A 17167-nucleotide genomic window follows, 5' to 3' on the forward strand; every position below is an offset into this window, starting at 1 on the left:
ATTCTTGGTCTTAGTGCATAAGCCATTGGCATTCTGTTCAGGAACTTTCCCCTGTGCCCAAGTATTTGAGGCTCTTCTGCATCTTCTCTTCTATTAGTTTCAGTGTATCTGGTTTTATGTGAGGGTCCTTTTTCCACTTGGAATTGAGCTTTGTACAAGGAGATAAGAATCAATCGATTCGAATTCTTCTACATGCTGACCTCCAGTTGAACCAGCACCATTTGTTGAAAATGCTGTCCTTTTTCCACTGAACAGTTTTAGCTCCTTTGTCAAAGACCAAATGACCATAGGTGTGTGGATTCATTTCTGGGTCTTCAATTCTATTCCATTGATCTACCTGCCTGTCACTGTACCAATACCATGCAGTTTTTATCACTACTGCTCTGTAGTACAGCTTGAGGTCAGGGATGGTGACTCTCTCAGAAGTTCTTTTATTGTTGAAAATAATTCTAGTTATCCTGGATTTTTTGTTACTCCAAATGTATTTACAAATTGCTCTTTCTATCTCTATGAAGAACTGAGTTGGAATTTTGATGGAGATTGCATTGAATCTTTAGATTGCTTTCTGCAAGATGACCATTTTTACTATATTAATCCTGCCAATCCATGAGCATGGGAGATCTTTCCACCTTCTGAGATCTTCTTTGATTTCTTTCTTCAAAGACTTGAAGTTCTTGTTTTACAGATCTTTAACTTGTTTGGTTAGATTCACACCAAGGTACTTTTTATTATTTGTGACTATTAGAAAGGGTGCCATTTTTTTCTCAGCCTGTTTATATTTCAAGTAGTGGAAGGGTACAGATTTGTTTGAGTTGATTTTATTATCAGCCACTTTGCTGAAGCTATCAGGTTTAGGAGTTCTCTGGTGGAATTTTTGGAGTCACTTAAGTATACTATCATGTCATCTGCAAATAGTGATATTTTGACTTCTTCCTCTTCTATTTGTCTATTTGTATCTCTTCGGCTTCCTTTTGATGTCTAAATGCTCTGGTTAGGACTTCCAGTACTATATTGAATAGGTAAGGAAAGAGAGAGCAGCCGTGTCTAGTCCCTGATTTTAGTGGGATTGCTTCAATTTTCTTTCCATTTAATTTGACGTTGGCTACTGGCTTGCTGTATATTGCTTTTACTATGAATAGATATGGGCCTTGAATTCCTGATCTTTCCAAGACTTTTACCATGTAGGGATGTTGAACTTTGTCAAATGCTTTATCAGTATCTAGAGAGAAGATGATGTGTGTTTTTTCTTTGATTTTGTTTATATAGTGGATTACAAAGATGGATTTTCACAGATTTAACCATCCCTGCATTCCTTGGATAAAGCCTACTTAATCTTGATGGATGATTGCTTTGATGTGTTCTTGGATTTATTTTGAGAGAATTTTATTGAATATTTTTGCATCAATATTGTTAAGGGAGATTGGTCTGAAGTTTTCTTGCTTTGTTATGACTTTGTGTGGTTTAGGTATGAACATAATTGTGGCTTCATAGAAAGAATTGGGTAGTGTTCCTTCTGTTTCTATTTTGTGGAATCGTTTGAAGAGAATTGGTATTAGGTCTGATAGAATTCTGCACTAAAACCTTCTGGTCCTGAGCTTTTTTTGGTGGGTACACTTTTAATGACTACTGCTATATCTTTAGCTGTTATGGGACCTTTTAGATGATTTTTCTGCTCTTGATTTAACCTTGGTATCTGGTATTTGTCTAGAAAGTTGTCCATTTCATCCAGATTTTTCAGTTTTGTTGAGTATAGGATTTTGTAGTAGGATCTGATGATTTTTTTTAATTTCCTCAACTTCGTTTGTTATGTCTCCCTTTTCAGACCTGATTTTATTAATTTGGATACTGTCTCTGTGCCCTCTGGTTAGTCTGGCTGAGAGTTGTTCTATCTTGCTGATTTTCTCAAAGAACTAGGTCTTGGTTTTGTTGATACTTTGTATAGTTCTTTTTGTTTCTGCTTGGTTGTTTTCAGTCCAGAATTTCATTATTTTCTGCCATCTATTTATCTTGGGTGTATTTGCTTCTTTTTGTTCTAGAGCATTCAGGTGTGCTGTCAAGTTGCTAGTGTATGCTCTCTCCAGTTTCTTCTTGTAGACACCTAGAACTATGAAGCTTTTCTCTTAGCACTACTTTCATTGTGTCCCATAAGTTTTGGTATGACAAGCCTTCATTTTCATTAAATTCTAAAAAGTCTTTCATTTCTTTCCTCATTTCTTCGTTGATCAAGTCACCATCGAGTAGATCATTGTCCAGTTTCCATGTGGATGTGGGCCTTCATTGTTTATTACTATTGAAGACCAGCCTTAGTCCGTGGTGATCTGATAGGATGCAAGGGATTATTTCAATCTTTTTGTATCAGTTGAGGCCTGTTTTGTAACCAATTATATGGTCTATTTTGGAGAAGGTACCATGAGGTGCTGAGAAAAAGGTATTTTTTGTTTTCTTTTAGGATAAAATGTTATATATATATATATATATATATATATATACACACACACATATATATTATATATATATATACATACATATATACATATATATGATTTTTTATATTTTTAAATATATACATACATACATATATATACATATATATGTATATATATGTACATATATATACATATAACATATTATATATATATATATGTTAAATCCATTTGGTTCATAAAGAAACATAACATAGTTTCTCTGTGTCTCTTTTTAGTTTCCGTTTCCATGATCTGTCCATTGCTGAGAGTGGGGTGTTGAAATCCCACACTATTACTGTGTGAGGTGAAATGTGTGCTTTGTTATTTATGTCCTTCTTAAAGTCCTCTACCATCATCATGAGAAGTTATTTTAAATCAGTATTCTGCTTTTCCAGTGTGATGGGGTGTCCAGGACTTTCTATGGTGGGAGAACTGGGTTCTGATGATGCCAGGTAACCTTGGTTTCTGTTGCATGAATTCTTTATATGATATTTTACAAGAAATATTTAATATGGTGATACATGGCAAAATGATGCGTAAAGAAAATAAGGTGAAGAAATGTGATATTCTCTCACTCTTCTGTCCCAAATAAAACAATGCTGATTTCCTAGTGGAATATTGTAAAAGACTAATGGCCTCAGCTTTATTTTTCAAGAATGTTTATCAATTATTTTTATCATTGTTTTTACAAAATACCTAAATGGAACAACTCTGGAAGGAAGGTATTTTTGCATGTATTTTTAGAAAATCGTCAGCCAGGTAGTGAAGGCATTGTTCCGAATCCTGAGGTTAATGGTTGCATTGCATATAGAATTGCACACCATAGAGAGATGAAAACTTTTCCAGTTAGCTGTGTCCATGGCATACATTCTAAGTCAAAGTACACTTAAATGTTTTAGCTCAAATTAATAGGTTTTGCTCAGATTTTGCTTCCCCTTCTCAAAACCCCAAAGTTAGAAAATACTTTATAGAAATAGCCACATATTTATTTCCAAGTTGATCAGAGATCCTGCCAAGTTGAATATCAATAAAACTTCCACATATTGAGAGTGAAATAACCCTCCTTGTATGTTTTTAGTCATTAAAATAATCATTTGTCTTAAGAAAAGATAAATTCTTGAATTTGAAATAAAGGATTGAATATGGTTTGCAGGAAGAAAAATGTCTTGTGTTTGTTCTATTTAGGCAATTTTACTGAGTTATATTGATCTTAAGCACATATGGGTGTATATCTCTTTTTAGTGCAAGAATTAACTCTTATAAATAGAAGAAAAACACACAATTTCTGTGAAATCACTATTACCTATTTCATGTATATTTTTTGACAATGTATGTGTTTATAATTAGCCAAGCTTTTAAGTGTAGTTATTAAATTATTATGTTCTGTTATAAAAGGACATAAGCATGAATTTCATAGTTCATACTTCTAGCTACAAGAGGTATGCTTTTACCATTTTCAATGTTGCTTAATCAAATTGGTCAGAATGCACTTATGCTAAGTCAAACATCATTTTTCTAGAGAAGTAGCTCCTTTGAAAGGTTCCCTACTGTCATTTGACTAGGAGATCACAATAAAACCCAAAGCCAGGTCTAGATACCCATGCTTAATAAAAAAAAATTAATAATGGGAAGAAGAAAAGGAGATTTATCAATGTGGCCACATTAGGAAGAGGAGCAATGAGATCCATAGAAAACCTTGACTTCATCATCATGTTTCTGAATTGAGGTTCAAGTTTAAACAGAAGATAAAATTGTTTATATCAAACGAGTTCCTGTCTCTGTATAGTCATGTACACCATTGACCCATCATTTTCTGAAATTCAGGTTCCTTCTCAGTGGTAGTGTGACAAGTTGTAAAAGCTGTGTGCTATTTCTTTTAGGAAGACAGGTTATCTACTCTGGCTGGGGTCATTTCCTTCTGCCCATATGAGATTCCTGTGGGAATTCTCACTGCTTTTTGGTCTGATTTTTTAGTATTCTGGTACATTGATAGACATAAGTTTTAATTTCTGCCTCTTCTCTTACAGTATAATTATATAATTCATTTGTTCTTCTGTCCTTCTCTATGCCTTTGGATGAAATAATCACCATCTACATTGCTTCCATATTAATTGCCAATATATTTTTGGTTCAGAATCCAGAGTCTGATATCTTCTCAATATCTTTTCTTACTCACCACCTACAAGGGGACTGAACCTATTACCTTGCTTTTGTCATACAAATTATAGGTGGTCATCAGTCTTGATGTTAAATTTCTTGGTGATTATAATTACTATTGCACAATACTCTTCTTCAGATCCTTCAGACCAAAGTTGAATGTTTCCCTGTCACCCCAAGTATATGAGTCTAAATAGCTGACCACTGTATCTCCTTATGTGCCATGTTTTAGATTCTCTGGTTCCTCCTACCCACACTCTTTCCCAAAATTTGGTGTTTGTGTTGTGGATGTAATGCTCATTTGACACTTTAACAATTAGTGATCCAAAACAGATATTTTAGTTTCTAACTTGATAAGGCACAGTCAATTTACAGGGTCAGTTTGTTACTGCTATGATTTCTCTTAATCTTGAACATTTTCCTTTTTCATACACATATTGTTTGTTTCACCTTGTCTCTTTTTTAAGTGTGTTTAGTTTGTGTTTCCATGATCTGTCCATTGATGAGAGTGGGGTGTTGAAGTCTCCCACTATTATTGTGAGAGGTGGAATGTGTGCTTTGAACTTTAGTAATTTTTTTTTAATAAATGTGGATGTTTTTGCATTTGGAGCATAGATGCTCAGAATTGAGAGTTCTACTTGAAATTTTTTTTCTTTAATGTGTATGAGATGTCCTTCCTTATGCTTCTTGCTAAATTTTGGTTAAAAGTCTATTTTATTTGATATGAGAATGGCTACTCCAGCTTGTTTCTTGGTATAATCTGCTTGGAAAATTGTTTTTCAGTCCTTTACTCTGAGGCAGTGTTTGTCTTTGTTATTGAGGTTCACTTCCTGTATGCAGCAAAATGTTGTATCCTGTTTACTTATCCAGTCTGTTAGTTTACATCTTTTTATGGGGGAATTGAGTCCATTGATGTTAAGAGATATTAAAGAGTAGTGGTTGTTGTTTCCTGTTATTTTTGATGTTATTTTTATGTTTGCGTGGCTGTCTTCTTTGAGGGTTTGTTGAAAGAAGATTACTTTCTTACTTTTCCTATGGTCTATGTTCTCTCCTTGTATTGACATTTTCTATGTATTATCCTTTATACGTCTGGGTTTGTAGAAAGATATTGTGTAAATTTTGTTTCATCATGGAAAATCTTTGTTTCTTCATCTATGGTAATTGAGTGTTTTGCTGGGTATAATAGCCTGAGCTGGCATTTGTGTTCTCTTAGGGTCTGTATGACATCTGCCCAGGATCTTATGGCTTTCATCGTTTCTGCGAGAAATCTGGTGTAGTTCTGATAGGTCTGCCTTTGTATGTTACTTGAACTTTGCCCTTACTGCTTTCAATATTGTTCCTTTATTTCATGCATTTGGTGTTTTGACTATTATGTGACAGGAGGAATTTCTTTTCAGGTCCAATCTATTTGGAGTTCTGTAGGCTTCTTGTATGTTTATGGGCATCTCTTTCTTTAGGTTAAGGAAGTTTTCTTCTGTGAGTTTGTTGAAGGTATTTACTGGCCCTTTAGGTTGGGAATCTTTACTTTTTTTTCTATACCTATTATCCTCAGGTTTGGTCTTCTCATTGTGTCCGTCCTGGATTTTCTTGATGATTTGGGTTAGGAGCTTTTAGTATTCTGCATTTTATTTGACAGTTGGGACAATGTTTTCTATGGTATCTTCTGCACCTGAGATTCTCTCTTCTATCTCTTGTATTCTGTTGGAGATACTGCATCTATGACTCCTGATCTTTTTCCTAGGTTTTCTATCTCCATGATTTGCTCACTTTGTGATTTCTTTATTGTTTCTATTTCCATTTTTAGATCCTGGATGGTTTTGTTTAATTCCTTCACCTCTTTGGTTGTGTTTTTCTGTAATTCCTTAAGGGATTTTTGTGTTTCCTCTTCGAGGTCTCCTACCTGTTTACCTGTGTTCTTTTGCATTGCTTTAAGGGAGTTATTTATGTCCTCTTAAAGTTCTCTATCATCATTATCATGAGATGTGATTTTATATCAGAGTCTTGCTTTTCTGGTGTGTTGAGATATCCAGGGCTTGCTGTGGTTGGATAACTGGGATCTTATGATGCCAAGTACCATTGGTTTCTGTTGCTTATGTTCTTTCCATTGCCTTTGGCCATCTGATTATTTCTGTTTGTAGCTGGTCTTGATGTCCCTGACTGTAGTTTGCCACCCCACTCAAGCCTATGTGTTAGTACTCCTGGGAGACCAGTTCCCTCTGGGAGGAATTTGGGTGTGGAGAGGTGTCACACAGGGTCAGGTCCTGTGTGCAGATGGAAACCTGAAGGATCCTGTCCTCAGCTATTCTTTGGTTCCTGTGTCCTGATGGTTCTTAGAAGGCCCTACTTGGGCCAGGAATTTGAGCAGAAGTGGTGGTCTTACCAGTGTTCATAGGTGTGTCCATACTCCTGGGAGACCAGCTCACTCCTGACGGTATTTGGGTATGGAGTGCTGAGGCACAGATCAGCTCAGGGCACAGACTGAAACCTGAAGGATCTGAACTTGTCCCAGGTGGCTCCTTGGTTCCTGTGTCCTGTCCACAGATGATTTAGTGGTAGAAGAAAATGGTATTTTGTTTCAAATGGCCAGACAAAGTACAGTATGGGAAAATCAAACTAAGACTCAGTGTGTAAAATCTTTGTATTTGCCATTTTTGGGTCACTTTTTAATAAACCTGTAATATAAGCAATATTGCATCCATTGGGATTTTCTGTCACCACATTATTTGTCAGGTTGTGGTATTGAATGTAAGTCACAGGATCCAAAACTGTATCAGATTTTTTTCCTTGGAAAACATTTATTTATTTTGTTAGTCATCTTCTTATTCCTAATCCTTATTTCTAGAGTTCTCAATGTCAATAGTGTTTGTTTTGGTAGAGTATGAAATACCGTGAGGAGGATTATGTGAAAAACTAATTGGTCCCCCGGTGGTAGAATTACTATGGGAAGAGGAGGATATTTGGAAAAGGCATGATTGGAAAAAATGATTGATTAGTGGTATGCCTTTAAAGTCTTGAGTTCTTTGCCCATTCTTCCTTTCTACTTGCTATGAAGTGGAGACTGTCCAGAACACTGTCCTGACACCAAATAGTTTGAAGATCATCATAACAACCTTGGGCTGTATTTACTGCCATGGAAGTCAAAATTAATCTTACTTTTTATAAACTTTCTTCTCCAGGATATTTTCACCTATACGGAAATTTTAACACTAAAAATTGGTTCCAGAGAGATGTACATATAATTGTGATAAACCTTCCTCTGTGATTTTTAAACATTTTCAGGAAGAATTTGCAAGTTGTAGAGAAGAAAATAATACAAACTACAGGATGTTATAAGCTCAAGAAACAGACAAATCTTATGGGAGCATATTAGGACACCATATTGTTAATAGGAACACTGATGTTGAAGGCTGGACATATAAAGTGTAATAAGCATGCTGCATATAGATGAGAGAAAGAATTTACATGCTCCATTCTACAAAGAACATGTCTACACAGTTTATATCCTAACACTTGGGGCTAGAAGTGTTGAAAGTTTATGAACAAAATGTATCTAATGTAGAAACTTTGAAGGAAGTCTAGTATTGAGTTCATAATATGAAAATTATAATTGTTATTTTTTTTCCAAGTTTATAATTGTATAGTTAGAAAAGAAAATAAGAAAAGAGAGTATAAGATGTTTGTAGTTTCATTAGAAATGTTTGTATAACATCTCAGGTTAGATAGTTCTTTTTTTTGAGAAATTGTTAGATATAATGTAGACCTCCATGTGCATTGCACTAAGACAGTAGGAAAAATGTCATTAATACATCTTGGAACTTGACCATATTACACCAGAAGATCAAAATGTGGAAGTGGTAAACTTACCTCAATGTCCCTGGATAAATAGTTCCTTTTGACTTATAGCACAGTCACAGCCACCTAGGAAATTGTTCTGTTAAGTATGATTTTATAATATTTAACTACCCAGAGTTTGCAGACTTGATCCATGTGAGCCTAGACATAGCTGAATTTGTTCACAAAATTAGATTTCATTCATTTGATGATAGTTTTTGCCTTCATGCACAAGGCAAGTGGTGAAGTGTGAATGGTGGTGCTACCACACAGATTTCAAAGGAAAACCTGGAAGGCTAGACAAGCATGTGCATTCATGATACTTGTACCAGTCCCTTAATATTTCAGCTCATCTAAAAGTGATGGTGAAAGTTATAACAACATAGAGATTTAAAAATGAAAATACCAGCAACACAGAAGTGTGTAGTGAGTAAACTTGAAGCCTTGAGTGGACCCAGATCAAGAGGAACATTCTGTTCACATGAACTAAAATGTAAAATATGGTACATGCTTTCACATGTTGAACTTGTTCCTCAGTTAGTGATCATAACTTGATAGATGGGGTTGTGTGGGAGAAAGTTGCTAAGTATCTTTGTGTGTTATGTTTATGCCTAATATCTTGTTACTCTTTGTATTCAACTTTTATGAAGTGCTGATTCTTCTTTGCCACCAGTTTTTGCCTCCATGGTTTACTGCACAGTTATATCAAGCCAAGATGATACCATCATGTGCTCTATACACTTCACAAAAATTCTCATGATTTAATGCTTTTTTCACAGTCAAGAGTTTTTGCTTTGGTCCATTCTTTCCTTTCTATTCTATTCCTCCGTTTTGTGTTAGAAATATCTTTCTTGTACCACTGTATTTTTGGAAGTACGTAATTCTCTGTGAGCTCTTTCAGAAGCTTCATAGGCAGGTGAATTGACTTTGTATCTGTCTCAGAGGGGATTTTTGGACTTGTGCTTTTGATCTATTGGAATTTCACCTCCTCTCATTGAAAATTTTATGATAGTGAAGACTAACGAGAAGTTTACTTGTACGTTGAAGCTGGGGTCTGAATTTCTATTTAATCATAGCTGTCTGGGCTGCCTAATACAATATACTTCTTTTCCTTTACTCTGAGGATATAGATTATGTTCCTAAATTCTTCCACTCTTCCATTTATTCTACTCTGCATTGACTCAAGCACATTGTGTAATTAATTTTCCTTGATCATTCTAGTTAATCAGAGGGAACATTTGTAGGATCTTCTTCAATAGATATTTGGTTTGGTGATCCATGACCAAATGATGATTTCTGGAAAGCAGGTGAGGAAATGTGTTTGTTTTTCACTCTGCAGGCTGCACTAATACACAGATGGCAGCTCTGTACCCAGGGATATATGACAGTATGGGTAGACCTACATTGTGAAAACTTGAATGATTCATATTTATTTGCATGCCACTTTAATTATATACAATCTGGTTTTGATTTGGGATATAAGTGAGGAGAGGTAACACAGTGGGCAAAACTTAGAATAAATATGAATTTTAAAAATAATTCCCTAAGAGATTTAGAGATGGCTCATTGGTAAAGAACATTTACTATTCTTGTAGAAGACTGGAGTTTGGTTCCCAGAAGTTATGTCTGGCAGCTCTGGAATCCTTATACCTGCAGAACAATTGTCTCTAACAGCTTTTTCACTTACAGGCACCTTGCTTCATTGTATGCACCTCCATATAGGTACACACATGTATGTAATTGAAAAAATACATCTGAAAAATATTTGATTGGGAGTGTTCCATCACTAAGTACCATAGAGATACTTAGATTTTAAAAGATAAGCAATAAAGTGTTTAAAAAAATAAGGCAGATGAAGCACTATGTTTATGCCATGCAAGACACCAAAACTCAGGAATATTCACACTGAATTTCAGTTTTTCAAAGAGTCTTTGGGTAACTTGCTGATGGGTAAGATAGATAGGAGGTTCATATCAATAGATATGCTATCAATAGGTAGAAATTTCATGCTATATATTTTAAGTTATACATATGCAATGTACCATGAAGAAAGTTTAAATCAGTGTGTATGGTAGCTATATCTTAAATCAAAATGTATTCTACCTATGTATAAAACATTATAATTATTCTGTAAAACCATAATACTGTAATCACTTTACTACTCTATCTAGCATACATCACAGTCCATAGAAAAATATGAGAAAATTCTTATTGTTAGATGAATGATGAATTATTTAGAATTTTAAACACTCTAATTATGGTCTCATTTATCAACCAATTTATAAAGAATGTTAAATAATAGAATATAGGAGCCAAATTTTGTCAGATGTACAGCACGAAAAATGTCTTTATTTTAACCTCATTTCTAGCATAGAAAGAAAGAGAAATGGATAAGGAACAGGTGATTTATGGAAAGCAAGGGAAATCAGTTGTTGGCCATGGTCTCCTGAATCCAGCTCAGGTAGTTGCAGACTTTGGTGTAAACACCAGGCTTCCCTCTCATTGCACAGATTGAACCCCAGGAGACAATACCCTGGACCTCTCCATTGCAGACAGCAGGACCACCAGAATCACCCTGGATAGAAAGAAAATATGATTAAATATGCTTATGTTGAGGTGAAAAAATGGAGTCAAAAGATGTTTTTCTGTTTTCATGTAGCCAGGATAGCAGGTACTGACACTGAAGCAATGCATACTCCCACTAAGTTAATTGTAATTTTTCCATTAGTTTTAATACTGTTACTATAAGCCCATATTTTCTTAATTGTAAAGGTCAGGAAAAAGTGAAGGCTGGAAGGTCTTTTGCTGTTGTTTTTGCTGTCTTTCAAGAGTGATCACATGCTATAATCCAGCTTCTCAGCAGTTAACTTTCATGTAGAGTTTGGATAACATCTTCTATACATAGTTCAACATTCAGCTTATCCATAAATATTATGATGATAAAACCTTTGATAAAACCTGTTTTTACTCATAGGCCTTATCTCATCGCAAGAGAATTCTTCCAGATAAATGTACATGGTTCTCAAACAAGGAGGTGGATACTGATAAAGTGAAGTAGAGAGAGAAAGTGAGAGAGAGAGAGAGAGAGAGAGAGAGAGAGAGAGAGAGAGAGAGAGAAAGCTTTGTAGAAAGAGTCAAAAAATACTCACATGACAGGAGCCCTTTCCACCTTCGAGGAATCCCAGGCAGAACATGTTGCTGGTGATCTGACCTGGGTAGGATTTTTTGCAAGAACTGTCAGAGAGGACAGGGGCTTCCATACACTGAAGAAGTGCTGGGTATTTGACTGTTGAGAGAAAAAGAAGCCAAGATGACTCAATATCTTCTGTGAAATTTCTAATTCTAGTTGTCAAATACTATAATTTAAAAGTTCTTTTCCTTAAGAACATTTTTCTAATAGTTTCTAACAAGCTATTCTTTTATTACTAAAACGTTGTTTTTTATCTCAAATACGAGGATAGTATTTCCTCCATGAGATAGATTCCTCAGGAAACAACAAATCCTGAGCTTCTCTTCTATTTATCACTTGAGTTTTCATTCCCTCATATAACTGCTCCTGCCAGGTAAATACTTTAGCATCTTGCTAATAGCTCATATTTATTGTTTATTTCCTTATGGTTACAGTGAAGAAGTGTTATGGCCTACAAATTATAAGTTCCAAGCCTGCCTATGTTGAAAACTTCTATAAGTTTCTCTCACAATGACAATTTTCCATGTTGACAACCAACATACCTTTTGCCTCTCATATGTGTACATATTGAACTTAAGTTCCATTGACACTTACCACCAATGCTCACGGTACTTCCCCATCCAGACACAAGGCATTCAGCATCTGTGGATGCACAGGATGTGGGCAGAGAGACTGTGGATACTTGGGAGTTAAGGATGGCAGGTGACTTCAGCTTGATCAGCATGATGTCATTGTCCAGAGTGTCCTTGTTATATTTTGGATGTCGAATGATCTTTTCTGCATCAATGAATTGCTCACCACCCTCAAGGACATGAATATTGTGTTCACCAAGGCGAACTTGGAGATTCCTGAATTAGAAAATAAAGGATTTCTAAGTCTCCCTATAAATGTTTTTCTTTACCAAGCTGAAAGTTTTGACATAAAAAGAGGAGTCATCTTCTGAAAGCATCCAGTACTATAAGGGCTATGCAGTTAAGGTGTATTGTGCCCTACAACCAATGTTCAGGATAGAGGATTCCATTGTGTGTGCCCTGCCAGTACAGAGTCACAAAGGACCATGCCCTTTAGGTGGTACCAGAGTACAGAATGGCCTTAGAGCATAGGAATTTGAGTATTTTTCATTACCTTTTGTAGCAGTGAGCAGCAGACAGTACCCACTGTTCACTGATCAGGGAGCCACCACACTGATGTCCAGTGCCATCATGCAAAGACACCTGGTAAGGAACCGAATGCTTCGGACATGTGTAGCCTCCAACAATCTTGTCGTCATCATCATTAGCAGGGAGAGCAACTGGGGAAGAGTTTTGTATATTTAGCACAAGAAGACTTGTTTCAAAATTAGTCTTCCAAATAAAGTTTCTATTGACAAACCAGAGAAGACACATATCCTTCTGTTTTGTAAAATAAACTTGTAGTGTTTTGAAAGGTATAATTTTCTAATTTTAGCATATACTCTCTTAATATTACTGTGAATCAAATCTAAAAGTAAAAATTATTTATTTTGTGTGTGTGTGTGTGATTATGTGTAACATAGTGCTTCTGTGGAGGGTCAAATCTACTTTTTAAGTGTTGGTTTTATCTGTTGACTATATGGTCACAGTATTTTTCCTGTACCCAAAGGCTTAGAGGCAAGCCTTTATTCAAAGGAACATTTTTTTTCAGCACATTTAAAGTACTTTTAAATTTGTCTTTAATTTTTTTTAATACCTAACACATACAAATGATTTATTGAATTAATTTACTTGGATACAATATGTATAAATTATTTAATCACAATTCTAAGTTGTTCTTCCCCAACCTTTTCTTGCTATTTCAGTTATACACTAGACATATGTTAATGTATTAACATTTTCATAAACTGATTCATCAAGTGTTTGTCTTAATATTTTTATTATTACTAAATTCAATATATGTATATAATTTATATGGATCATAACTATCTGTCTCACTTAATATAATTCTAAAGACAATAATAAATCTCAATGAGCTGGATACTCCAATATTTAAAAATAATGATTCATCTGACAAATTGGCTTTAAAAACAAAGAGGGAAATGGTACCCCACCAGAGGAAGTCTCCCGAAATACTCTCCATCATGCCTTGTTCACTTTTAACTCTCTAAAACTGAAAGCTCATGGCAAATCTCCTGCTTACTGCTTCTGGCATCACTAAGACCAATAAAACTATGCCACAGCTATGTGGAAGGACCCTCTTACTCTTAAAGAGAATGGCCCAGACCCAGTTCTCTTATAGGGCCGAGGATTGATATGCCTGTTTGATACCACAGAAAACACAGCAAAATGGCTGCCAAAAAGATTAATGAAATAAATAGATACTCCCACAAAGCCAGGCCCAACTATAAGTAAGATTCATAACAATTGACATCCAGGGAAGAGAATTCTGCCTGAGAATTCCCTTCTTTTTCCTTTCCAGGTAAAAATGAATCTCACCCATGATGTCTGCTGTTAGAAGTTCTGATCCAAATGCTGGCCTCCGAACTTATACTACTCAGACTTTCGATGGGCTATTGAAAAGGACATCAAACAGCTAGAGACTGACATCACTAATCTGAAGGAATCCCTTGTTAGCTGTTTGAACAGACCTCCAAAAATTTCAAAGGACTTTATTGGACTTGATTTATACTTTTACAATAGAAAAGACTGTGTACAGCTCTTGACTGTGTACAGCCCTTAAAGAAGAAGGTTGCCTTTACATAGACAAGACAGGGAGGGTTAAAGAGAGCATGAAATAGGTCAGAGAAGGCCCTGAGAAAAGACAGGGAAAAGACAGAGAGAGAAAGACGAGAGCTAGTACAAGAATTGATTTTCAACTTCTCCATGGTTGTCAATCCTACTTCCACCCATCTTGAGGTTATTTTTGCTTATTTCTTTTGGTCCCTGGGCCTTAAATAGTCTGACTGACTTTGTGAAGCAGCAGATAGATAATTTGGTAGCAAAACCTATTCAGATACATTATCATAAGTTAGCTATGAAGGACCACAAGACTCAAGATGAGGTTGTTACTCTATCCGGGATGTTCACAAAACCCATCTCCACCCAACCTAAAAGAAGAGACTTTTGCACCTAGACCAACCAGTGAGGGGCCACCCAGAACTCCCTCTGACTGGAGATTTGAATTCTTGCTTAGGCTACGAGGCTAAGCACTGCAAGGGAATGTAAATAAAAGTTAAAAATATCTCTCTGGGTTCCCTGAGGGACAAGCCTGACTGCATAGGAGATGATGTCAAAAGTATCCCCTCTCCAGGAAAAAGACATCAGGATGAGTATGGCTCTTATGTCACACTGGACAATGACAGGGGGATGGGGTCATTACAAGGACCCCTTCAATTACTGTAGCTCAGGCCTCAATCCCTGCCTTTGCAAGATTAGAATTGCCACAGCCCTTCTATACTTAGAGAAGGGAGGAGATGTCAGGGGCAGCCCTGCTTATACACTGAAGGCTTAAAATCAGCCATAGGCCTAAAATCAGCAACAGGCCTATCATACATGTATACTAACACCAAGTCTTGGGCCTTTATGGAAAAACACTGAAATAGATAGCTATAAGCTATTTTAAACAGGCAGCTTTTGTGGAAATTTACTAGCCTTAGTAGTCATAGACCTTGTAAATAGGTAGACTTGGCGGAAAGTACCAAGTTAGTTAAGGACAAGTGAATCATAGGCAGAGTCATAGTGATCTGTCCCCTGAACCTTCAACCAGTTGATACCCTGTCCTGGAAGATATCTGTACTCCCCCTGAACACACAGACTGCAGTGTCATCCACTTCTGCATGTCCTGCCTTTTTGTGTTTATAACCCCTGTGTGAATAAGTAAAAATTACGATTTGATTAAAAAATAAATTAATTAAAAAATAATGGTTCAATTTTACAAACATAAGAGACTTTAAAAATCATAACCCATTCTATTGGGAAAATTTAGTGTTAAATTTAGTTGTATTACCCCACCCCCAAGTGTCACTTTTTCTCTTGTTCAGTATTGAACAACAATGATATAGGACTGATTTTATTAGTAAAGAGTTTGTGAAATAGAACCTAATGTTTTCATATATGGGTAATACCCTACCTCTTCTAATTGTGATAATTTCATGTAAATAAGCAGAGTTTGATCTTCCACATAATTAGAAATTAATATTTCCACCCTCTTCCTGAAGCAGAAAATAATTCTATTTATATACCACTTCTTCACAGAAATGTCAGGATGCCCATTTGGGTCATTTGTACTCCTTTTACTTTTCCTCAACTAACCTGTGCAATACATAAATGTAGTAAATAGTGGTGACTGACCACTTTTAGCTCCTTGCACATGGAATATTTACTCAGTTCTGTTACTGTTTTCCCACTCACAAAACATAAACTTGCATGTATGATGTACATCTGATGAAATGTTCTTTGAAAGACTCACCAGCAGCTCCCAGAAAAGCAAAGAAGATGACAGTGATCTTCATAGTTTTTCAATGTGTCTGAAGTGGGCACATGGATGAAAGCATTTCCTTTACTGGTATTTATACCTTGAGCTTTTGTTTCAAGAGTATAAAAAAAGAGGTGATTTCATTGAACACACACAAAACCAAATTTAGAATTCTGTTCTGTGATAGGTGGAAGATGATTCAGCACCAAGTTTCCACATCACAATTTCTTCCACTATTCTCTACAGGTTATGGGAATGGAAGGAACGACTCCAGCTGGTGGCAATATGTTTCCATAGCATTAAAGAACAGAGGAGAACAATCAAAGGACACTGCTTTATGTCTCAGAGGGGCCTTTTGGATTTGTAGTTTTGAATCCTTGGATCTGTTATAATAGTGAAGACTAATGGGAAATGTACTTGTGTATTGAACTTGTGATTTTTTTCAGAAATCATAATAACCTGAACTCCTAAGGCAATATGATTCTTTTCCTTATTGAGAAAATATAATTTTTTCCTTGTCAAAACTCCTCTATTCATTTCAGTGTGCTTTGACCCAAGCCCTTTATGTTCTAATTTCACTTGGTCATTCTAGTTCATCATAGGAAACATATGCAGGATCTTCTATAGCCAATGTTTAATGTGCTTAACCCTGATCAAATGGTGGAAACTGAGCAAGGAAATGTGGTTGTGTCTCACTCCACAGGTTGAGATAAAAGAATGTAGATTATGTTTTTCTACCAGGGAAATATGCCAGATTGTTGATGTTTTCAATTTTACTTTCAAAAAGTGTCTATCAATTACTTTTTTTCCCCATTGCTTTGACACAATAACTTACCAAAGGAACTTAAAAAGGGGGAGACTTATTTTGGTTTGTAGTTTGAAAATATTGTCCATTGTGGTAAGGAAGGTATGGTACTAGAATCATGAAGTTGATGGGCACATTGCATCCAGAGTCAGGAAATATAGAGAAATGACGACAAAGCAGTAACTCAGTTCTTATACATTCTAGATTCCAACCAATAAAATGGTGCTGCTTAGAGATAAAATGAGTTTTTACTACTTCAATTCACAAGAGTTAAAGAATATTTTATAGACA

At 35.7% G+C, this 17167-nt stretch overlaps 1 protein-coding gene across 1 annotated transcript; it reads right to left on the reverse strand.

The window, feature by feature from the left end:
* Positions 1-10878: 10878 nt before the first annotated feature.
* Positions 10879-16108, reverse strand: LOC114628524 (trypsin-4). The gene is made up of 5 exons (XM_028776407.1): positions 16066-16108; positions 12769-12934; positions 12238-12491; positions 11603-11739; positions 10879-11028 (listed from the first exon to the last, which is right to left on the reverse strand). The coding sequence occupies exons 1-5, from the start codon at positions 16106-16108 to the stop codon at positions 10879-10881; spliced, it is 750 nt and encodes a 249-aa protein (XP_028632240.1).
* Positions 16109-17167: the final 1059 nt, after the last annotated feature.

Source organism: Grammomys surdaster, unplaced genomic scaffold (genome assembly GCF_004785775.1).
Source record: "Grammomys surdaster isolate TR1022 unplaced genomic scaffold, NIH_TR_1.0 269, whole genome shotgun sequence".
In the NCBI taxonomy this organism is placed as follows: domain Eukaryota; kingdom Metazoa; phylum Chordata; class Mammalia; order Rodentia; family Muridae; genus Grammomys; species Grammomys surdaster.